Source organism: Oncorhynchus kisutch, linkage group LG16, assembly GCF_002021735.2.
Source record: "Oncorhynchus kisutch isolate 150728-3 linkage group LG16, Okis_V2, whole genome shotgun sequence".
Classification (NCBI taxonomy): Eukaryota; Metazoa; Chordata; class Actinopteri; order Salmoniformes; family Salmonidae; genus Oncorhynchus; species Oncorhynchus kisutch.
Genome location: NC_034189.2, coordinates 5,815,809 through 5,841,992, shown reverse-complemented (window position 1 = coordinate 5,841,992; position 26,184 = coordinate 5,815,809). Strand labels below are relative to the sequence as shown.

At 42.4% G+C, this 26,184-nt stretch overlaps 1 protein-coding gene and 1 long non-coding RNA gene across 5 annotated transcripts in view; one reads left to right on the top strand and one right to left on the bottom strand.

Annotated features, from left to right (window-relative positions):
- The window catches only part of LOC109876459 (butyrophilin subfamily 1 member A1-like), a 20,236-nt gene extending 1,893 nt beyond the window's left edge, over positions 1-18,343 (top strand). Inside the window, exons 1-5 of one of the 4 annotated variants that reach the window (XM_031791671.1) lie at positions 10,697-11,049; positions 13,978-14,361; positions 14,902-15,186; positions 15,304-15,432; positions 16,480-18,343. In XM_031791671.1, coding sequence (XP_031647531.1) covers positions 10,980-11,049; positions 13,978-14,361; positions 14,902-15,186; positions 15,304-15,432; positions 16,480-16,526 — 915 coding nt within the window. In that variant the 5' untranslated portion in view covers positions 10,697-10,979 and the 3' untranslated portion in view covers positions 16,527-18,343. Of the gene's footprint in view, positions 1-10,696; positions 11,050-13,977; positions 14,362-14,901; positions 15,187-15,303; positions 15,433-16,479 lie in introns of those variants that run through there. The other 3 variants (XM_031791673.1, XM_020468874.2, XM_031791672.1) reach the window with 3 other exon arrangements.
- Positions 15,233-26,184, bottom strand: LOC116353924 (uncharacterized). Its single transcript, XR_004203329.1, has 2 exons — positions 25,972-26,184; positions 15,233-15,395 (listed from the first exon to the last, which is right to left on the bottom strand). It is a non-coding gene; the product is annotated as an uncharacterized LOC116353924 (long non-coding RNA).

Genomic DNA, 26,184 nt, shown 5'->3' with positions numbered 1-26,184 from the left:
GGCTGCATTCCAGGTTCACTTGTCCCAGGGCTGCATTCCAGGTCACTTGTCCTAGGGCTGCATTCCAGGTTCACTTGTCCTAGGGATGCATTCCAGGGCACTTGTCCCAGGGCTGCATTCCAGGTTCACTTGTCCCAGGGCTGCATTCCAGGTTCACTTGTCCCAGGGCTGCATTCCAGGGCACTTGTCCCAGGGCTGCATTCCAGGTTCACTTGTCCCAGGGCTGCATTCTAGGTCACTTGTCCTCGGGCTGCATTCCAGGACACTTGTCCTAGGGCTGCATTCCAGGTCACTTGTCCCAGGGCTGCATTCCAGGTCACTTGTCCCAGGGCTGCATTCCAGGGCACTTGTCCTAGGGCTGCATTCCAGGGCACTTGTCCTAGGGCTGCATTCCAGGTCACTTGTCCTAGGGCTGCATTCCAGGTCACTTGTCCCAGGGCTGCATTCCAGGTCACTTGTCCCAGGGCTGCATTCCAGGGCACTTGTCCTAGGGCTGCATTCCAGGTTCACTTGTCCTAGGGATGCATTCCAGGGCACTTGTCCCAGGGCTGCATTCCAGGTCACTTGTCCTAGGGCTGCATTCCAGGTTCACTTGTCCTAGGGATGCATTCCAGGGCACTTGTCCCAGGGCTGCATTCCAGGGCACTTGTCCCAGGGCTGCATTCCAGGTCACTTGTCCTAGGGCTGCATTCCAGGGCACTTGTCCCAGGGCTGCATTCCAGGGCACTTGTCCCAGGGCTGCATTCCAGGGCACTTGTCCTAGGGCTGCATTCCAGGGCACTTGTCCTAGGGCTGCATTCCAGGGCACTTGTCCCAGGGCTGCATTCCAGGGCACTTGTCCTAGGGATGCATTCCAGTACATTTTAGCAGAGGGAATAGTAACATATTGACATAGTTTCCTTATATACATGTTATTACATTTATATACATGTTATTACATTTATAGTTTAAAATGTCAATTCCTTCTAGTTGTATTGAGGCTACAAAATCCTCAACAGTTGCACTTGGAGTAATGTTATATTCTCCTAAGAGAAGAATAGCAGCTTTAGGAACAGCTCTAACAACAATTTGATACTCCTGGGGAGTGAATGTAACATTCTGTGTTCTAATAAATACTGGATAATCATATAATTGTCCATCATTATTCAATAATTGTATAACCAGATATCGTTACCCCATTGATTTTTCCAAAAAGATAGATCGGAAGAACAAGCATGAGTCTCTTGTAAAAAGTAAAAGTCTGCATTAAACTGTTTGCAATACAGGACAATAGCCTTACATTTGAGTAAATTACAAATACCCCTGACATTAATTTAACAAAGAGATAAAGACAAACATCAACCAACAACCTTGTTATGGCCAATATAAGCTTTTCCTAAGGATGTGTACCTCAAAAGGATTCCCATCCCATTATTAACCTCTCCAACAAAACAAAACAACAAAATATTGGTCATAAAGTTACCAAAGTATTCTTACTCCCACAAGGGGGAGACATTGTGTAGACTTTACAATAAGCAGTTATTCACCTGTCGTCCCCTACCTCCACCTTGACTTTCGGGTTTCCCTCAGCATTTCAACCCCTTGTTCTCACCTACGGTAGATTAGCCACAGCTTTTATCAACGTTTTTACTTCTGACACCAATGTAATGACATAACAGGAAAGTTACCAGAATTTTGCCTCCCTAACAAACTTTCAGTAACTTATGTGCCCCCGACTATAACTTAACCCTAACGTTGAAGCAATGCTATTATGGAAATGTTAGTGTGTCCCATAATGCTGAGGGAAGGAACTGTAATGGGAATTTTGTTTGTTGTTATGTTTGTGCTTTTCTTAAAACTAATTTCTATGTTCTATTCATGTGCTGTTCTATAAACCAATTTCTGTGTTCATGCAAGTGACTGACTGAATCAATCAATCAAATGTATTTATAAATCCCATCTTACATCAGCTGATATCTCAAAGTGCTGTACAGAAACCCAGCCTAAAACCCCAAACAGCAAGCAATGCAGGTGTAGAAGCACGGTGGCTAGGAAAAACTCCCTAGAAAGGCCAGAACCTAGGAAGAAACCTAGAGAGGAACCAGGCTATGAGGGGTGGCCAGTCCTCTTCTGGTGGTGCCAGGTGGAGATTAGAAACCTAGAGAGGAACCAGGCTATGAGGGGTGGCCAGTCCTCTTCTGGCGGTGCCAGGTGGAGATTAGAAACCTAGAGAGGAACCAGGCTATGTGGGGTGGCCAGTCCTCTTCTGGCTGTGCCGGGTGGAGATTGTTAAATGTTAAAATGTTCATAAATGACCAGCATGGTCCAATAATAATAATCACGAATCCTTCCTATGAGTAGCTGCAATTTGGTAGTACGCCGAGAACATTGGGCAATATGCCCAGACATCCTTTTGAGAAGAAAGATGACTCAGTTTCAAGGTCTCAGCTTAGAGAGAAGAAGCCTCGTGAGGTATTTGTCTGTCATGTTATGAACCAGTATTGGTCTGTCATGTTATAAACCAGTATTGGTCTGTAATGTTATGAACCAGTATTGGTCTGTTAAATGTTATGAACCAGTATTGGTCTGTCATGTTATGAACCAGTATTGGTCTGTCATGTTATAAACCAGTATTGGTCTGTCTCATGTTATAAACCAGTATTGCCAGTATTGGTCTGTCTCATGTTATGAACCAGTATTGGTCTGTCTCATGTTATGAACCAGTATTGGTCTGTAATGTTATGAACCAGTATTGGTCTGTCTCAAGTTATGAACCAGTATTGGTCTGTAATGTTATGAACCATTATTGGTCTGTAATGTTATGAACCAGTATTGGTCTGTCATGTTATGAACCAGTATTGGTCTGTTAAATGTTATGAACCAGTATTGGTCTGTTAAATGTTATGAACCAGTATTGGTCTGTTACATGAATTAAACAAAATGTTAATGATTAATTCATTATGCTAAATCCTGCAAATATAACTTGTCTGTGTATAGTCGTATATAAGACAACTGCTGGGTCTGACCAGGGAAAGCGCCTGATTGGTACATTGAGTTTGTTGGAACCTCTCCAGCACGCTGACAGCAGACAATGATTCATTTTAGATTGACTTTGAGTGTGTCTGTGAAAGAATTTTCCAAATAGAAGGTTGTGGGAACATTAGTTAACCAAATAGTTCACTGTAACCTTTCAGTAACGTACGAGTCCCTAACCATAAAGTAACCACAATGTTGAAGTAATGTTAACGTTATGCCCTAATGTTGTGGGAACAACAGACACACACCTGTTATATTCAATCACCTGAGTTACAAACACACACCTGTTATATTCACTCACCTGAGTTACAAACACACACCTGTTATATTCAATCACCTGAGTTACAAACACACACCTGTTATATTCACTCACCTGAGTTACAAACACACACCTGTTATATTCAATCACCTGAGTTACAAACACACACCTGTTATATTCACTCACCTGAGTTACAAACACACACCTGTTATATTCACTCACCTGAGTTACAAACACACACCTGTTATATGCTAAATGCTCCGAGGTGGCATAGCAGTTCAGACGTCTTTTGTCCTCGTCTTGTCGTGTCCTGTATATATATATATATTTACAACTTTTTCACATACATTTTATTTTTATTTTCCATCAACTCATCTTCAAAACACTCTCCTGCAACCCGCCTCACCAATGTATATTTATAAAAAAGTATTATTTACCTCAGATCTGTAATCCTCCAAGAAGCTAGCCAGAAACTCCAAGAAGCTAGCCTGAAACTAGCCAGAAGCTAATCCAGAAGCTAGTTCAGAAGCTAGTTGGCTCCTTTACTGGCAAGTCGTTGGTGTTCAGCTAACCACGGTTTGTGGTCATCGGCTATCCTTTGGCTCGAAAGTCTATCGCCAGTTCTGTACGGCGCAGCGCGGCTCGGAGCGGAGCATACCGGACCAATTTTTCTCTCCATGTCCCTGGATTTCGACTGCTCTCTGGACATTCATGCCCGGATCTCACAGCTAGCTAGCTGCTATCCGTGTGACTGTCGGCCTTCGTCGATTCCGGAGCAAACATCAATTGTTCCGGAGCTAGCGGGCTCCGTCAATCACTCCTGAGTTCCATCAATCGCACCTGGGCTGCGGTCGCCTATCCGGACCCGTTTTGCTGCCTTCGCGGAGCCCCACCGGGCCTTCACAACTGGACTGCCGACGTTATCTACCCGAAGGAGTTATTCGGCTGGCTCCTCCGTCGCGACGTTACCTGAACGCCCTTCTGCGGCCTGCTAACCGTTAGCTGTCTTACCGGCTGCTATCTGAATAGACAATCGGACAATTTTTTAATTTTTTATTTTATTTTATTTTTTATTATTTTTTATTATTATTATGATGTTTTCTTCTTGGGCCTCTATAACTATATCTATTGTTTTTATTTTTGTTGTTGTTGTGTGATTTGGATTGATCCCCTCTACCACACGGAACCCCACTAATCTACTGACGGAGCGCAGGAGGTGGCTAACAACAGACCTCCATCCTATGCTAGCTTGCTACCGATGCCCTGGCTAGCTGTCTAAATCACCAACCAACCTCTCCACTCACCGGACCCTTTTGATCACTCGACTAAGCATGCCTCTCCTTAATGTCAATATGTCTTGTCCATTTCTGTTCTGGTTAGTGTTTATTGGCTTATTTCACTGTAGAGCCTCTAGTCCTGCTCACTATACCTTATCCAACCTATTAGTTCCACCACCCACACATGCAATGACATCTCCTGGTTTCAACGATGTTTCTAGAGACAATATCTCTCTCTTCATCACTCAATACCTAGGTTTACCTCCACTGTATTCACATCCTACCATACATTTGTCTGTACATTATACCTTGATGCTATTTTATCGCCCCCAGAAACCTCCTTTTACTCTATGTTCCAGACGTTCTAGACGACCAATTCTCATAGCTTTTAGCCGTACCCTTATTCTACTCCTCCTATGTTCCTCTGGCGATGTAGAGGTGAATCCAGGCCCTGCAGTGCCTAGCTCCACTCCTATTCCCCAGGCGCTCTCTTTTGACGACTTCTGTAACCGTAATAGCCTTGGTTTCATGCATGTTAACATTAGAAGCCTCCTCCCTAAGTTTGTTCTATTCACTGCTTTAGCACACTCTGCCAACCCGGATGTTCTAGCTGTGTCTGAATCCTGGCTTAGGAAGACCACCAAAAACTCAGACATTTTAATTCCAAACTACAACATTTTCAGACAAGATAGAACTGCCAAAGGGGGCGGTGTTGCAATCTACTGCAAAGATAGCCTGCAGAGTTCTGTCCTACTATCCAGGTCTGTACCCAAACAATTTGAACTTCTACTTTTAAAAATCCACCTCTCTAAAAACAAGTCTCTCACCGTTGCCGCCTGCTATAGACCACCCTCTGCCCCCAGCTGTGCTCTGGACACCATATGTGAACTGATTGCCCCCCATCTATCTTCAGAGTTCGTGCTGCTAGGCGACCTAAACTGGAACATGCTTAACACCCCAGCCATCCTACAATCTAAACTTGATGCCCTCAATCTCACACAAATAATCAATGAACCTACCAGGTACCTCCCCAAAACCTTAAACACGGGCACCCTCATAGATATCATCCTAACCAACTTCCCCTCTAAATACACCTCTGCTGTCTTCAACCAAGATCTCAGCGATCACTGCCTCATTGCCTGCATCCGTAATGGGTCAGCGGTCAAACGACCTCCACTCATCACTGTAAAACGCTCCCTGAAACACTTCTGCGAGCAGGCCTTTCTAATCGACCTGGCCGGGGTATCCTGGAAGGATATTGATCTCATCCCGTCAGTAGAGGATGCCTGGATATTTTTTAAAAATGCCTTCCTAACCATCTTAAATAAACATGCCCCATTTAAGAAATTTAGAACCAGGAACAGATATAGCCCTTGGTTCTCCCCAGACCTGACTGCCCTTAACCAACACAAAAACATCCTATGGCGTTCTGCATTAGCATCGAACAGCCCCCGTGATATGCAGCTGTTCAGGGAAGCTAGAAATCATTATACACAGGCAGTTAGAAAAGCCAAGGCTAGCTTTTTCAAGCAGAAATTTGCTTCCTGCAACACTAACTCAAAAAAGTTCTGGGACACTGTAAAGTCCATGGAGAATAAGAACACCTCCTCCCAGCTGCCCACTGCACTGAAGATAGGAAACACTGTCACCACTGATAAATCCTCCATAATTGAGAATTTCAATAAGCATTTTTCTACGGCTGGCCATGCTTTCCACCTGGCTACTCCTACCCCGGACAACAGCACTGCACCCCCAACAGCAACTCGCCCAAGCCTTCCCCATTTCTCCTTCTCCCAAATCCATTCAGCTGATGTTCTGAAAGAGCTGCAAAATCTGGACCCCTACAAATCAGCCGGGCTAGACAATCTGGACCCTTTCTTTCTAAAATTATCTGCCGAAATTGTTGCCACCCCTATTACTAGCCTGTTCAACCTCTCTTTCGTGTCGTCTGAGATTCCCAAAGATTGGAAAGCAGCTGCGGTCATCCCCCTCTTCAAAGGGGGGGACACTCTTGACCCAAACTGCTACAGACCTATATCTATCCTACCGTGCCTTTCTAAGGTCTTCGAAAGCCAAGTCAACAAACAGATTACCGACCATTTCGAAATCTCACCATACCTTCTCTGCTATGCAATCCGGTTTCAGAGCTGGTCATGGGTGCACCTCAGCCACGCTCAAGGTCCTAAACGATATCTTAACCGCCATCGATAAGAAACATTACTGTGCAGCCGTATTCATTGATCTGGCCAAGGCTTTCGACTCTGTCAATCACCATATCCTCATCGGCAGACTCGACAGCCTTGGTTTCTCAAATGATTGCCTCGCCTGGTTCACCAACTACTTCTCTGATAGAGTTCAGTGTGTCAAATCGGAGGGTCTGCTGTCCGGACCTCTGGCAGTCTCTATGGGGGTGCCACAGGGTTCAATTCTTGGACCGACTCTCTTCTCTGTATACATCAATGAGGTCGCTCTTGCTGCTGGTGAGTCCCTGATCCACCTCTACGCAGACGACACCATTCTGTATACTTCCGGCCCTTCTTTGGACACTGTGTTAACAACCCTCCAGGCAAGCTTCAATGCCATACAACTCTCCTTCCGTGGCCTCCAATTGCTCTTAAATACAAGTAAAACTAAATGCATGCTCTTCAACCGATCGCTACCTGCACCTACCCGCCTGTCCAACATCACTACTCTGGACGGCTCTGACTTAGAATACGTGGACAACTACAAATACTTAGGTGTCTGGTTAGACTGTAAACTCTCCTTCCAGACCCATATCAAACATCTCCAATCCAAAGTTAAATCTAGAATTGGCTTCCTATTTCGCAACAAAGCATCCTTCACTCATGCTGCCAAACATACCCTTGTAAAACTGACCATCCTACCAATCCTCGACTTTGGCGATGTCATTTACAAAATAGCCTCCAATACCCTACTCAACAAATTGGATGCAGTCTATCACAGTGCAATCCGTTTTATCACCAAAGCCCCATATACTACCCACCATTGCGACCTGTACGCTCTCGTTGGCTGGCCCTCGCTTCATACTCGTCGCCAAACCCACTGGCTCCATGTCATCTACAAGACCCTGCTAGGTAAAGTCCCCCCTTATCTCAGCTCGCTGGTCACCATAGCATCTCCCACCTGTAGCACACGCTCCAGCAGGTATATCTCTCTAGTCACCCCCAAAACCAATTCTTTCTTTGGCCGCCTCTCCTTCCAGTTCTCTGCTGCCAATGACTGGAACGAACTACAAAAATCTCTGAAACTGGAAACACTTATCTCCCTCACTAGCTTTAAGCACCAACTGTCAGAGCAGCTCACAGATTACTGCACCTGTACATAGCCCACCTATAATTTAGCCCAAACAACTACCTCTTTCCCAACTGTATTTAATTTTTATTTATTTATTTATTTTGCTGCTTTGCACCCCATTATTTTTTATTTCTACTTTGCACATTCTTCCATTGCAAAACTACCATTCCAGTATTTTACTTGCTATATTGTACTTACTTTGCCATCATGGCCTTTTTTGCCTTTACCTCCCTTCTCACCTCATTTGCTCACATTGTATATAGACTTGTTTATACTGCATTATTGACTGTATGTTTGTTTTTACTCCATGTGTAACTCTGTGTCGTTTTATCTGTCGAACTGCTTTGCTTTATCTTGGCCAGGTCGCAATTGTAAATGAGAACTTGTTCTCAACTTGCCTACCTGGTTAAATAAAGGTAAAATAAAAATTAAAATAAATAAATATTCAATCACACAACCAACCTTTAGATACAGGATGTAGTGATGAGTATTAAAACTGTCGCCTGTGATAAAGTGAAGGGTGCTGTGGTAAACTGCAAATGGCAGACATCAAACTCTGATGAACTGTCTGGAAAAACATGAACTGGATATTAGACACATCACAGCCTATGCAGCAGATAATGTCAACTTTGGAAAACCACTTTCCTTTTACCAGTTATTGAGCAGTGCCAACAATCATTCTGAAAGAAAATGACCCAACTCACATAGCTCATAATGCCTGCGATCAGCAGTCAGTGGATATTGATCTTGTTTTCAAGATCTACAGCCACTTCTCAGTATCTGCCACTCCTCAGCACAGTGGGGCAAAAAATATTTAGTCAGCCACCAATTGTGCAAGTTCTCCCAAAAATATGAGAGGCCTGTAATTTTCATCATAGGTACACTTCAACTATGAAAGACAAAATGAGGGGGAAAAAATCCAGAAAATCACATTGTAGGATTTTTTATGAATTTATTTGCAAATTATGGTGGAAAATACACAAAGTGGTGTTCTTTTTTGGTGATCTGACCAGAACTTAAATACCCATCTAGGACAGTAAATATAGTATTCTGAAATTGGGAAGTGGGGTCACTTCTGAGTTTCTTGTAAAAGGTGTTGTCAAGCAGCTGTCTATGACCCTCATTTACATAAACTGTCCTATCCATGAGTACAACCGACCCACCCTTATCAGCAGGGAGGGTAAGGACTGACTATCGGATTGTAAATCAAGCAAAGCTTGTTTATCATCCAGAGGTAAATGATGGTAAGAGATGTTCTCCTGTTTGTTCTCCTGTAGATTAACACCAAAGAGATTGTGATTGGCTGGCGGTACTAAATACCTCTTACTTCTAAAAGGGGTCTGAGTACGTGCAGGTGTAACAGATGTATATGTGCTCTCCATGCGTTGTGTTTTCTCAAAATAAATCACTTCGGTCAGTGGTCCCAGTTGAGCATTTATTTCTGTTGTTGTTAAATGAGAAACAGCACGTTAGTTGTGCAGGACTGAACGGTATTGATGGCTGTCGACGGCATTAATCTGTAGCATGAAGACAACTGTGTTAGCAGTGGGCTAATGTGACCATTACATCGGTGTATGCTAGCTAACACACTTATTTACAGCAATCATACGCCAAAGCACATCCCAGAGAGCCCCTCAATCCCTAACAGGTACCATATACCCACACATGTATAAATCAGTAACGTACAGCAAACTTGTACACATTGTAAAATAGAAAACAGTATTCAGAGGGTGACCTACCCATTGCATCACATTTACATACTGGGGAGATCTGATGTTCGCGATCTGCCCCTATCTGCAAGCGGGGCCAATCACAACACACCTTATTGTCATCAGAGTTGAACTAACCAATAAGAATGCTTGAACATTAAATACACATTTCTTTCGAGGCAAGTGGAAACATAACCAACCCTGTTACACAGGTGAGAAACCAACATGTTCAGCTGAAATATCAGGATTTGGGGATCTTAAGTATTCCCTTAAACGGATGTTTCTAAATAAATAAAAAACGTAACTTAGACATGTCTATTGTTATAGCTCATATATTATACAGCGCTAAGCCAAACCGCCTGACTCAAGTCATCTTACGTACCCTTGCTAAAACAGGAACTAGCTCACACAGCCAGCAATAAAACTACCCCCCTAAAACTATCCCCTCAGCTTGGTTGTCTCCCGACCCCAGGAAACAAAGACATTCCATCGCATGAACACATACACCCAGCCATAAAAACTGCCCCTCCACCTCACGAACCCCTGACACAAACATCTCCTAGTATAAACACACATCTCCCCCCTCTACTGGTCGGGATCTCAGAGAACAGGACTTTGCATCAATGGGGCCCGCTCTGTGACCAGTCAGAAGACCAAAACGACAAGACTCCACCTACTTTATTCTATGTATAAAAATGAATGTAACCTTTGTATAAGGCCTCTTTTTCACCTGACTCCTTGCCGAGTTGTATGAACTAGATCCGTGCACTTTGACTCATTAAAACTGAAATCGACTCTGTCCAGCGTCCGTGATTTGGTCTCGACTCTCCAATATATAAACACTAAACACTATCTTGCGGGATTCTGTATTTTACATTATAGCCATTACCATATATATATATGATTAAATATTATCTGATGTTGGCTGTGTGAAGTATCTTAGACATGGCAATCTTCACATCGAAATCGTTGCACTGAGTTGTAGACACAAAATATAAGCCATTACAGGCTGTTGCTAGATATTGGGGCGGCAGGGTAGCCTAGTGGTTAGAGGGTTGGACTAGTAAGTGGAAGGTTGCAAGTTCAAACCCCCGAGCTGACAAGGTTACAAATATGGTAATGAGGGGTGTGTGAGAGCACTAGTTATTGGCTCCCGGCCTGTAAAATAGCACGTGGGGATGTGGGATGTTTACACACCGCTTCCTAATAAAGTACCGAACGCTGTGGCGAAATACTTCAGCAGAGAGGGAAGGGCTGGTCGACTGCATTATACCAAGGATACAGACAGGAGAGGAAACTATAAGACAGTGTGTTTGCTGCAGCTCAGCGGTTTCACGTCAATGTATCCTGTCACGTTGACATGATCCTATAGTTCTACATGACTTCTGTCTTTAACCGGACAATATGAGGATTTATTCCGTCTGCATGTTGTGTTTACTAATTATTATATCATCAACAGCAAGTTCTCCAGGCGGTAAGTACGTTTTCTAGCTGGTGATAATGTGGGTTTTGCAGTTGTAACGTTACTTTGTAAAACACAGGATCTGTAGAATGGAACCGGGTTGGGTCAAACAACGAATACCAAGTCGTATAGCGGCAGAGTAAAATACCAGGTAGAGAGTGAGACATTTAGTTACGTTTTTCTCTCACCACGTTTATTCCGGGAAATGTCTGTCCTCACTCTGGTAGTTATGGACAAACATGAATATAGGTACGTGGTGAGTTGATGCCTATTCGTCAACTAGTTGAATTGATCGTGATACTTGTTTGAATGTTAAATGACGAGTCTTGTTAAGTACGTCACAATCTGGGCATCTCAAACACACCAGGAAAAAACATGCGCTTCAGTGATGAACATTTACCAATAGATGGCATCACTGTGCCATCTTACACCCATAACACTACTTTGCATGCGTTGTTTGTTGGTTTGTCTTGTTATTTACGAAGTTTCAGATTCCTGTTGGAACGTTCGACAAATTATATCCACCCAATCTTGTCTTGGGATGCAAACTAGTCACCTTTTAGGCGAAATTCACCGTTTTGAATCCAAAATACGTGATTCGTGTAGATCCAATGACAAAAGTTGAGGGGAGGGCTACACTTTTCAAATGTCCTTTTTTTTCACCCATCCAAGTGTGTTTTTACAGGCGATTTGAACACTTGTTATGGTCATTTTACACACTTTCATTACACCTGTCCAGCCTATTGGGGAAGGAATGGCGTTTTGTCGTTGTTTTTATTTGGTACCTTTTTAAAACAATGTTTTAAGCATTTATGTATTGACAAAAAAAAAGCGCACAGCCTTCATAATTCATCGAGGTAATTTTGATTAGGTGTCCATTTTTCTTAAGTATTTTAAATTTTATTTCACCTTTATTTAACCAGGTAGGCTAGTTGAGAACACCTTTATTTAACCAGGTAGGCTAGTTGAGAACACCTTTATTTAACCAGGTAGGCTAGTTGAGAACACCTTTATTTAACCAGGTAGGCTAGTTGAGAACACCTTTATTTAACCAGGTAGGCTAGTTGAGAACACCTTTATTTAACCAGGTAGGCTAGTTGAGAACACCTTTATTTAACCAGGTAGGCTAGTTGAGAACACCTTTATTTAACCAGGTAGGCTAGTTGAGAACAAGTTCTCATTTACAACTGAGACCTGGCCAAGATAAAGCACAGCAGTTCGACACATTCAACAACAGAGTTACACATGGAGTAAAGTAACAAACATACAATAAGGAACAAGTCTATATACAGCAAATGAGGATAAGGGAGTTAAGGCAAGTAAATAGGCCATGGTGGCGAAGTAGTTACAATATGGCAATTAAACACTGGAATGGTAGATGTGCAGAAGATGAATGGGCAAGTACAGATAGATGGGGTGCAAAGGAGCAAGATAAGTATCATATATATATATATATATATATATATATATATATATATATATATATATATATATATATATATATATATATATATATATATATATATATATATATATATATATATATATATATATATATATATATATATATATATATATATATATATATATACTGCTCAAAAAAATAAAGGGAACACTTAAACAACACAATGTAACTCCAAGTCAATCACACTTCTGTGAAATCAAACTGTCCACTTAGGAAGCAACACTGATTGACAATACATGTCACATGCTGTTGTGCAAATTGAATAGACAACAGGTGGAAATTATAGGCAATTAGCAAGACACCCCCAATAAAGGAGTGGTTCTGCAGGTGGTGACCACAGACCACTTCTTAGTTCCTATGCTTCCTGGCTGATGTTTTGGACACTTTTGAATGCTGGGGGTGCTTTCACTCTAGTGGTCGCATGAGACGGAGTCTACAACCCACACAAGTGGCTCAGGTAGTGCAGCTCATCCAGGATGGCACATCAATGAAAGCTGTGGCAAGAAGGTTTGCTGTGTCTGTCAGCGTAGTGTCCAGAGCATGGAGGTGCTACCAGGAGACAGGCCAGTACATCAGGAGATGTGGAGGAGGGCAACAACCCAGCAGCAGGACCACTACCTCCGCCTTTGTGCAAGGAGGAGCAGGAGGAGCACTGCCAGAGCCCTGCAAAATGACAAATGTGCATGTGTCTGTTTCTGACCATTTGAGCAGACTCCATGAGGGTGGTATGAGGGCCCGCCTTACAGCCCAACACCGTGCAGGACATTTGAAATTTGCCAGAGAACACCAAGATTGGCAAATCGCCACTGGCGCCCTGTGCTCTTCACAGATGAAAGCAGGTTCACACTGAGCACATGTGACAGAGTCTGGAGACGCCGTGGAGAACGTTCTGCTGCCTGCAACATCCTCCAGCATGACCGGTTTGGCGGTGGGTCAGTCATGGTGTGGGGTGGCATTTCTTTGGGGGACCGCACAGCCCTCCATGTGCTCGCCAGAGGTAGCCTGACTGCCATTAGGTACCGAGATGAGATCACATGGAGTGAAAACAGTCAGTCAGAATAACGTACTTAATATTTACCCAGAAATGATTTGATCTTCAGATTGGACCTTTTAAAAGTGTCTCCTGAGGTCGCCTAGCATCATGTGAAAGCTCTCACCAAAGAGAGATCAGCTGTCTGTGGAAATGCAGCCTTTTTCATGTCTGTGATTTGATTCAAACACCTCCGATCAACTCATCAATAAACAGATTGTTCTAACTGATCCCTACTATTTAGTGAGACGCTTTATTGAATTGTGTATGAGAGTAAAGTTCACATTTGTAGGACTGATGTTAGTCAATGTTCATAGACCATTTCATGGTTCAAATGACCTTAGCTGTTGTGGGAGTCACTATCCACCTGCTCAACATTCAGTAGGCATATATCTTGCTTTGTCTCAAAGTATATGAATCTGTAATCTGTTTTTCTCACGGACAGGTCAACCCATTGTGGCCTTAGTTGGTGATGACGTCATCCTGCCTTGCACCCTGAGACACACCGTCAGTGCTGTGTATCAGTCAGTAGAGTGGCAGAGACCGGACCTAAAACCAAAAGAGGTCCATCTTTACAGAGATGAGAAGGACGATCTTGTGCTCCAGAATCCAGTCTTCAGGGGAAGGACCTCACTGTTTAAAGAAGAACTAGAGAACGGCAACACTAGTTTAAAGTTGATCAGAGTGAAACTCTCTGATGCTGGAAACTACACCTGTTACATTCCACTGCTGAACCACCAGAAAACCATCATTCAACTCCATGTTGGTGAGTCAACACACCTGCTGACCACCCAAACCCCCTTAAGAGACAGATCTCATGAAATCAAGGGTGAGTTCAATGTCAAGTCCATTGCATGATGAGTATTAGTTACATACTGTAGATTGGTTAGACTACATACTTACCTTAACCCAAGTCCATGTACAATGCTGAGATCTATTGTTCGTTCCTCTTTTAATTTAAAGGTCCAAGAATATCAACAGACCCTTGTGTTATATTTAAGCAATAAGGCCTGAGGGGGTGTGGTATATGGCCGATATATCACGGCTATGGCCTGTCCTTGTGCACGATACAGCCATTAGCCGTGGTATATTGGCCATATACTACTAACCCTGAGTTGCCTTATTGCTATTGTAAACTGTTTACCAAGGTAACAGAACACGTTACCAAGGTAACAGAACAGTAAAGTATTGTTTTGTCATACCTGTGGTATATGGTCTGATATCACAAACATTATAAACTAGGTGGTTTGAGACCTGAATGCTGATTGGCTGAAAGCTGTGGTATACGGTCTGATATCACAAACATTAGAAACTAGGTGGTTTGAGCCCTGAATGCTGATTGGCTGAAAGCCGTGGTATATCTGTATAGGTGCTGTGTCCAGACCAGTTATCATCATTGGGGGAATGGAAGGCGATGAGGTGGTCCTGCGGTGTGAGGCTGAAGGCTGCTACCCAGAGCCTGTCATGGAGTGGTTTGACGCTCAGGGACGTGTCCTCCCTGCTGCTGGACCTACAGAGACGTCCAGAGACCGTGAAGGCTGCTACACTGTGACAAGCCATGTCATCGTCCCGAAGTCTGACAACAACACCTTCACCTGTCGCGTTCAACAGTTGGAGATCAAACACATGAAGGAGAGACAGGTTCATGTTCCAGGTGAGAGTTTTGGATATTTGAATGAAGGCACTATCTGTTCAAAATGTCCTGTTTTAAAAGTCATTTAATGTGTAATAAGCATTAGGTATTGTAATAATTCTACATCCTGTGTTTCAGATCAAATGTTTCCTAAGACGTGTCATTCCTGCTGGCTGACAGTTCTTGGAGCAGTTCTTGTTGAAGCTGTAGCTGTAGCTGGAGGTCTCTACCTGTTGATAAAAAAAGGGATATTTGACCTTCAGAAAAGTAAGTCAAACTTCCTGGTGTGGTAGTGTTACTTCCTGGTGTGGTAGTGTTACTTCCTGGTGTGGTAGTGTTATGTGGTGGAGCTACTACTTTAACGCCTGAAGGTACCATGTTCATCTGTACAAACAATAGTACACACACAATGATGTGATTTAAAAAAATAAAAGCTGAAAGGTATGGATGTAAACTTCAAACTTCAGACTTCAACTGTAAGGTAGAATTCTGCCTAACTGGCAGGCCCAGAGAGCAAATCAAGTGCACCTATAGGCCTACCGCTGGCCAATCAGATAACTCAGATGAATGTCTGCATGGTTTCTTCATGCCATAGGCTGTTAAACAAAGGCTCTAACACGCATCAAATACTGTGAGATTTCAAAACCAAAACTAGAGACTCAACGAACAAAGAGCTGCTTTCACATGTTATTCAGCTGTCAACTTTTAGTTCAACACCTTTATAAGATAAGAATAAGAATAAAATATATATAAGATATAATATAAGATCTCCCTACTTCCACTCACGCTACAACCACCACTGTAGCTGTAATGAATGAGTACAACCACCACTGTAGCTGTAATGAATGAGTACAACCACCACTGTAGCTGTAATGAATGAATGAATACAACCACCACTGTAGCTGTAATGAATGAGTACAACCTCCACTGTAGCTGTAATGAATGAATGAATACAACCACCACTGTAGCTGTAATGAATGAGTACAACCACCACTGTAGCTGTAATGAATGAGTACAACCACCATTGTAGCTGTAATGAATGAGTACAACCACCATTGTAGCTGTAATGAATGAGTACAACCACCACTGTAGCTGTAATGAATGAGTACAACCTCCACTGTAGCTGTAATGAATGAGTACAACCACCACTGTAGCTGTAATGAATGAGTACAACCACCACTGTAGCTGTAATGAATGAGTACAACCACCACTGTAGCTGTAATGAATGAGGACAGGTGGCTGTTAGTTGACTGTTCATGTGAGGTTCTATTAGACAGTTCTGTTCTAATCCTGTCTCTCATCCCGTTTAAACAGGAAGCGTGGACGTCAGTAATGAAGAACAAGGAGACGACGAAGAATGAGGAAGATTAGGCCGGTGGCACAGCTAGCACTGCGATGTTACAAGGACCTTAACTATGACTACATAGGAATATGCATGGTTATGTTTACATTTTAGTAATTTAGGAGACTCGCTTATCCAGAGCAACTTACAGGAACAATTAGGGTTAAGTGCCTTGCTCAAGGGTACATTGGCAGACTTTTCATCTTGTTGGTTCAGGGATTTGAACCATCGACATTGGTTACTGGCCCCACGCTCTTAACCACTAGTCTACCTGCCACTCCATATATGGCACTAGTCTACCTGCCACTCCATATATAGCACTATATCAGAAGCATTAGTTCTTTATATCAGACATCTTTGGTGTAGTTTATGTAGTCTGTAATAGGTGCTGATTTATTTGACAGGGACAATGCACAGGGACAATGCACAGGGACAATGCATATAGTGAAAGGACCAGCTATTGCATACAGAAGCAATCATTGCCTGGCTGAGTTGGTGAGAGACTTCTGTATTGTCGGGGTCGCGACAGAGGTCACACGTAGGGAGTTGCAGAAGGGACAGTCTTATCAGGCTCTTCTCAGGTACTAAGATTTGTCTCTGGGGTCGTAATGACCTTTAACTGTGCCAGTAATCTGGAGGCTGAGTTGGTGAGGGTTACATTGTTTCTCAATCTTGCTCCTGGAGACCTAAAGGGGTACATCGTTTTGTTTTGGGAATCAATGGAATGGTATCACACATATGGAAACCACATGTTTGACTCCGTTCCAGTGATTCCGTTCCAGCCATTACAATGAGCCTGTCCTCCTATATCTCCTCCCACCAGCGCCCACTGACTGGGTTAGAGAGTAATGATTGTTAACCTCTCGGAGGGGACCATCACAGGAGACGTGAGGGCGACGGGTCTGTAGCGTTTGAGTTCCCATGAAAAGATGGGGGAAACACTCCCTAGAGTTTTCCTCGTCACTGCAACGAATTTCCGAAGATGTCGTTTTGAAAATCAAGAGGTGGGGGGCTCTGATAGAGGTGCTGGTTTAGATACAGTGCCTTCGTAAGGTATTCACACCCCTTCCCCTTTTCCACATTCTGTTACTTTACAGACTTATTCTAAAATGGATTAAATAAAATCGTCATCAATCTAGACACAATACCCCATAATGACATCACAATACCCCATAATGACATCACATTACCCCATAATGACATCACATTACCCCATAATGACAAAAACGGGTATTTAGAATCTTTAGCAAATGTATTTAAAAATAAAACCTGAAATAACTTATTTACCCAGCCAGGTACCAAAGAATGCCAAAAAAAAAACACGATTTAATCCATTTTAGAATAAGGTTGTAAATGTAAAAAAATGTGGGAAAAGTCAAGGGGTCTAAATATTTCATTTGGGGTCTAGAGATTTAGGTAAATCAGCCTTTGGTTTCTTTACGTTTGGAATATTCAACAATGCACTAAGATTTGAGGAATTGGTGCCTCGAGGTCATTTTATTGTTTTTTAAAATTGTAACCTTTATTTAACTAGTCAAGCCCGCTAAGAACAAATTCTATTGGACTCCCAAGCACAGCCGGATGTGATACAGCCTGGATTCGAACCAGGTACTGCATTGACACCTCTTGTTCTGAGATGCAGTGCCTGAGACAACTGAGCCACTCTGAAAGCCTGTTTGTTTTATATGATCGTATTTAGCTTTTCGTGTATTGTAGTGTATAATTGTATTTATTTGAAGGTGTCATGTGTTTATTGTATTGTGGTGCTGTACAGGACTCACCTGGAAAAGAGACCTTTGTCTCTTTGACTCAAAATAAATGTGAAATGAAATGTTCCTTTTGGTTCAATGATTTGTATGAATTATTATTTTTTAATTCTCTGATGGTATTTCCTCCGTGCAAGAACAGTTTAGAGAGGAGAGAAGAGCGCCACATTCTGGTCCACACATTTTCTTTCTGTGTGTAAATGTCTCAATGCACATCATATAGTGAAAGGACCAGCTATTTCAGGCCATGTTTGTTGTTGCAGGCCATCTAATAATTTGGTAAAAATGTATTATTTCAACTCACATTTCACCATCTGACATAATGGTAGTCAACGCTTTAGAGTTTGTATGAACAATTTTGTCATATTTTATTCCATTTCTAAACCATACTGAACGAACAGCCGTTTGGGAGCCGAGTGAACGTCTCTTTTTAGGTGAACCGAGACAAATGATCCGGCTCACAGAAGACTGAATGACCATCACTACACGACAGAGAGAACAGGACAATGACCATATTTTATCATATAAATGAAAACATTCATTTTAGAATGAATAATAACTAGTCATTATTTATGTATTAATAATACCAATCAGGAAGTGGCCAGTGGGGTAAATGCAGATGGACCAACCCCAGGCTTCTGTACCTTTTAATAATACCAATCAGGAAGTGAGACCAACCCCAGGCTTCTGGACCTTTTAATAATATAATACCAATCAGGAAGTGAGACCAACCCCAGGCTTCAGGACCTTTTAATAATATAATACCAATCAGGAAGTGAGACCAACCCCAGGCTTCAGGACCTTTTAATAATATAATACCAATCAGGAAGTGAGACCAACGCCAGGCTTCTGGACCTTTTAATAATACCAATCAGGAAGTGAGACCAACCCCAGGCTTCAGGACCTTTTAATAATATAATACCAATCAGGAAGTGAGACCAACGCCAGGCTTCTGGACCTTTTAATAATACCAATCAGGAAGTGAGACCAACCCCAGGCTTCAGGACCTTTTAATAATATAATACCAATCAGGAAGTGAGACCAACCCCAGGCTTCAGGACCTTTTAATAATATAATACCAATCAGGAAGTGAGACCAACCCCAGGCTTCAGGACCTTTTAATAATATAATACCAATCAGGAAGTGAGACCAACGCCAGGCTTCTGGACCTTTTAATAATACCAATCAGGAAGTGAGACCAACCCCAGGCTTCAGGACCTTTTAATAATATAATACCAATCAGGAAGTGAGACCAACGCCAGGCTTCTGGACCTTTTAATAATACCAATCAGGAAGTGAGACCAACCCCAGGCTTCTGGACCTTTTAATAATATAATACCAATCAGGAAGTGAGACCAACCCCAGGCTTCAGGACCTTTTAATAATATAATACCAATCAGGAAGTGAGACCAACCCCAGGCTTCAGGACCTTTTAATAATATAATACCAATCAGGAAGTGAGACCAACCCCAGGCTTCAGGACCTTTTAATAATATAATACCAATCAGGAAGTGAGACCAACCCCAGGCTTCTGTACCTTTTAATAATATAATACCAATCAGGAAGTGAGACCAACCCCAGGCTTCTGTACCTTTTCTAGCCACTATGCTGCATCAGTTGTTCTACAGATTATCATGGTTATTGTTCATAGAACATCTGATAGTGAATGTTATGTTACACTATAGATGGGCTGTATGGTCCACTATAGATGGGCTGTATGGTCCACTGTGTTACACTATAGATGGGCTGTATGGTCCACTATGTTACACTATAGATGGGCTGTATGGTCCACTATGTTACACTATAGATTGGCTGTATGGTCCATTATGTTACAATAATACACTATAGATGGGCTGTATTGTCCACTATGTTACACTATAGATGGGCTGTATGGTCCACTATGTTACACTATAGATGGTCTGTATGGTCCACTGTGTTACACTATAGATGGGCTGTATGGTCCACTATGTTACACTATAGATGGTCTGTATGGTCCACTGTGTTACACTATAGATGGGCTGTATGGTCCACTATGTTACACTATAGATGGGCTGTATGGTCCACTATGTTACACTATAGATGGTCTGTATGGTCCACTGTGTTACACTATAGATGGGCTGTATGGTCCACTATGTTACACTATAGATGGGCTGTATGGTCCACTATGTTACACTATAGATGGGCTGTATGGTCCACTATGTTACACTATAGATGGGCTGTATGGTCCACTGTGTTACACTATAGATGGGCTGTATGGTCCACTGTGTTACACTATAGATGGGCTGTATGGTCCACTATGTTACACTATAGATGGGCTGTATGGTCCACTGTGTTACACTATAGATGGGCTGTATGGTCCACTATGTTACACTATAGATGGGCTGTATGGTCCACTATGTTACACTATAGATGGGCTGTATGGTCCACTATGTTACACTATAGATGGGCTGTATGGTCCACTGTTACACTATAGATGGGCTGTATGGTCCACTATGTTACACTATAGATGGGCTGAATGGTCCACTGTGTTACACTATAGATGGGCTGTATGGTCCACTGTGTTACACTATAGATGGGCTGTATGGTCCACTATGTTACACTATAGATGGGCTGTATGGTCCACTATGTTACACTATAGATGGGCTGTATGGTCCACTATGTTACACTATAGATGGGCTGTATGGTCCACTATAGATGGGCTGTATGGTCCACTATGTTACACTATAGATGGGCTGTATGGTCCACTATGTTACACTATAGATGGGCTGTATGGTCCACTATGTTACACTATAGATGGGCTGTATGGTCCACTATGTTACAATAATACACTATAGATGGGCTGTATGGTCCACTATGTTACACTATAGATGGGCTGTATGGTCCACTGTGTTACACTATAGATGGGCTGTATGGTCCACTATGTTACACTATAGATGGGCTGTATGGTCCACTATGTTACACTATAGATGGGCTGTATGGTCCACTGTGTTACACTATAGATGGGCTGTATGGTCCACTATGTTACACTATAGATGGGCTGTATGGTCCACTATGTTACACTATAGATGGGCTGTATGGTCCACTATGTTACACTATAGATGGGATGTATGGTCCACTATGTTACACTATAGATGGGCTGTATGGTCCACTATGTTACACTATAGATGGGCTGTATGGTCCACTATGTTACACTATAGATGGGCTGTATGGTCCACTATGTTACACTATAGATGGGCTGTATGGTCCACTATGTTACACTATAGATGGGCTGTATGGTCCACTATGTTACACTATAGATGGGCTGTATGGTCCACTGTGTTACACTATAGATGGGCTGTATGGTCCACTATGTTACACTATAGATGGGCTGTATGGTCCACTATGTTACACTATAGATGGGCTGTATGGTCCACTATGTTACAATAATACACTATAGATGGGCTGTATGGTCCACTGTGTTACACTATAGATGGGCCGTATGGTCCACTGTTACACTATAGATGGGCTGTATGGTCCACTATGTTACACTATAGATGGGCTGTATGGTCCACTATGTTACAATAATACACTATAGATGGGCTGTATGGTCCACTATGTTACACTATAGGTGGGCTGTATGGTCCACTATGTTACACTATAGGTGGGCTGTATGGTCCACTATGTTACACTATAGATGGGCTGTATGGTCCACTATGTTACACTATAGATGGGCTGTATGGTCCACTATGTTACACTATAGATGGGCTGTATGGTCCACTATGTTACAATAATACACTATAGATGGGCTGTATGGTCCACTATGTTACACTATAGGTGGGCTGTATGGTCCACTATGTTACACTATAGATGGGCTGTATGGTCCACTATGTTACACTATAGATGGGCTGTATGGTCCACTGTGTTACACTATAGATGGGCTGTATGGTCCACTATGTTACACTATAGGTGGGCTGTATGGTCCACTATGTTACACTATAGATGGGCTGTATGGTCCACTATGTTACACTATAGATGGGCTGTATGGTCCACTGTGTTACACTATAGATGGGCTGTATGGTCCACTATGTTACACTATAGATGGGCTGTATGGTCCACTATGTTACACTATAGATGGGCTGTATGGTCCACTGTGTTACACTATAGATGGGCTGTATGGTCCACTATGTTACACTATAGATGGGCTGTATGGTCCACTGTGTTACACTACAGATGGGCTGTATGGTCCATTATGTTACACCATAGATGGGCTATTGTTGGGCTACAGGTGTCAAGGCTCTGATAATTTGTCACCTCATTTGCTCACATTGTATATAGACTTGTTTAGACTGTATTATTGACTGTATGTTTGTTTTACTCCATGTGTAACTCTGTGTCTTTGTATCTGTCGAACTGCTTTGCTTTATCTTGGTCAGGTCGCAATAGTAATTGAGAACTTGTTCTCAACTTGCCTACCTGGTTAAATAAAAGTGAAATAAAAAATAAATCTATATGCATAGTGTGGGAGAAATTAGGTACATATATGGATAAATATACTGTCTTATATAAAAGAGGGATGCATTTGCCATTCTGGTAAGGTACATTGTCTATTGTATAGGACAGGAAGCCAGAGTGGGGCCATGGAAGAGGGCAACACATAGACGCCTAGGGCAGCTGGACATACAAAGGTCAGAGGTTGTCTAAGGAGGGGGTCAGCCAAATGACCAACTGATGGATTACAGACATCAATTACAGGGCAGCTGGACCCTAAAGCTAAAGGAGATGAAAGACACATACAAAAGACACACTTAGTTAATTACAGAGATAAAGCAAGCCTATAGCATAGAGGAATGTATAGTATTTTTAGTATAGCTGAGCATGCTAAAAACAGAAGAGACCCACAGTCTGCTGACCCTAGATAACACACAAACAGGAGAACACAGTAAGCTGAGTGAAGGGTCAAAGCAAGGGTCTGGTCACCATTAGGATCTAATGGAAAGCAGATGGGGGCGTTATTGGGCTGAACAAGCAGGAAGCACGGATTGGGATGTAACTTAATTTGCATATGGGAGGGACTTAGATGGTAGGTGTATAACTCAGAGCGAGGGCTCTGAAAAAAGTGTGTGTGTTCCGCGGACCGCTCCAGCTTAAGATACTGTTGTATTAAAAGTCTACATTGGTTTTCACAAAGTTCCTGGGTGTGTCATATTTGAACCGATTTGCCACTACAATAGCTAATCCTAATGTACCCATCTACAACCGGTGTTTTCAATGTCTGAGACAGAGGGCTTCTCTTCATACATCAAGACAAACCCTCAAATCACATGGTATTTGTCACATGCACCGAATACAACAGGTGTAGTAGACCTCGCAGTGAAATGCTGAATACAACAGGTGCAGTAGACCTCACAGTGAAATGCTGAATACAACAGGTGTAGTAGACCTCGCAGTGAAATGCTGAATACAACAGGTGTAGTAGACCTCGCAGTGAAATGCTGAATACAACAGATGTAGTAGACCTCGCAGTGAAATGCTGAATACAACAGGTGTAGTAGACGTTACAGTGAAATGCTGAATACAACAGGTGTAGCAGACCTCGCAGTGAAATGCTGAATACAACAGGTGTAGTAGACCTCACAGTGAAATGCTGAATACAACAGGTGTAGTAGACCTTACAGTGAAATGCTGAAAACAACAGGTGTAGTAGACCTCACAGTGAAATGCTGAATAGAACAGGTGTAGTAGACCTCACAGTGAAATGCTGAATACAACAGGTGTAGTAGACCTTACAGTGAAATGCTGAATACAACAGGTGTAGTAGACCTCGCAGCAGCGCCTCTTCAACCTCAGGAGGCTGAAGAAATTCGGCTTGTCACCAAAAGCACTCACAAACTTCTACAGATGCACAATCGAGAGCATCCTGGCGGGCTGTATCACCGCCTGGTATGGCAACTGCACCGCCCTCAACCGTAAGGCTCTCCAGAGGGTAGTGAGGTCTGCACAACGCATCACCGGGGGCAAACTACCTGCCCTCCAGGACACCTACACCACCCGATGCTACAGGAAGGCCATAAAGATCATCAAGGACATCAACCACCCGAGCCACTGCCTGTTCACCCCGCTGTCATCCAGAAGGCGAGGTCAGTACAGGTGCATCAAAGCTGGGACCGAGAGACTGAAAAACAGCTTCTATCTCAAGGCCATCAGACTGTTAAACAGCCACCACTAACATTGAGTGGCTACTGCCAACACACTGTCAATGCCACTGACTCTACTCCAGCCACTTTAATCATGGGAATTGATGGGAAATGATGTAATATATCACTAGCCACTTTAAACAATGCTACCTTATATAATGTTACTTACCCTACATTATTCATCTCATATGCATACGTAGATACTGTACTCTATATCATCGACTGCATCCTTATGTAATACATGTATCACTAGCCACTTTAACTATGCCACTTTGTTTACATACTCATCTCATATGTATATACTGTACTCGATATCATCTACTGTATCTTGCCTATGCTGCTCTGTACCATCACTCATTCATATATCCTTATGTACATATTCTTTATCCCCTTAAATTGTGTATAAGACAGTCGTTTTTTTTGGAATTGTTAGTTAGATTACTTGTTCGTTATTACTGCATTGTCGGAACTAGAAGCACAAGCATTTCGCTACAGTCGCATTAACATCTGCTAACCATGTGTATGTGACAAATAAATTTGATTTGATTTGATTTGTGACCTGTTGCCACGAGAAAAGGGCAACCAGTGAAGAACAAACACCATTGTAAATACAACCCATATTTATGTTTATTTATTTTATCGTGTCCTTTAACCATTTGTACATTGTTAGAACACTGTATATATATATATAATATGACATTTGTAATGTCTTTACTGTTTTGAAACTTCTGTATGTGTGATGTTTACTGTTAATTTTTATTGTTTATTTGACTTTGTATATTATCTACCTCACTTGCTTTGGCAATATTAACACATGTTTCCCATGCCAATAAAGCCCCTTGAATTGAACATTCCAACAGGAATCTGTTTACTAAAACTTCGTAAATAACAAGGTTACCAACAAACAACGCATACAAAGTAGTGTTATGGGTGTAAGATGGCACAGTGATGCCATCTATTGGTAAATGTTCATTACTGAAGCGCATGTTTTTTCCTGGTGTGTTTGAGATGCCCAGATTGTGACGTACTGAACAAGACTCGTCATTTAACATTCAAACAAGTAGCACGATCAATTCATCTAGTTGACGAATAGGCATCAACTGTTTGAATGTTAAATGACGAGACAGAGGCATTGATGCGAGTAACCAGTCTTGTTAAGTACATGATCAACGCATCCGGGTATCTCAAGCACCCCGGTAAAACACAAGAGTTGCAGTAATGAACATTTACCAACAGATGGCGTCAGTGTGCCATCTTACACCCATAACATCAACAACAAACTCACCACGTACCTATATTCATGTTTGTCCATAACTACCAGAGGACAGACATTTCCCGGAATAAACGTGGTGAGAGAAAAACGTAACTAAATGTCTCACTCTCTACCTGGTATCTTACTCTGCCGCTATACGACTTGGTATTCGTTGTTTGACCCAACCCGGTTCCATTCTACAGATCCTGTGTTGTAGAAAGTAACGTTACAACTGCAAAACCCACATTATCACTAGCTAGAAAACGTACTTACCGCCTGTCAGTTGCTGTTGATGATATAATAATGACATTTGTGTCCGGTCAGAAGTCATGTCAACATATCAGCTGACAGTCTGCCCCGATCTTCCCTCTATGTCAAATTCGTCATGTCAACATTTCATTGACCTGAAACCTGAAACCGCTGTGTTGCAGCAAACACTGTTTTATAGTATCCTCCCCTGTCTGTATCCTTGGTATAATGCAGTCG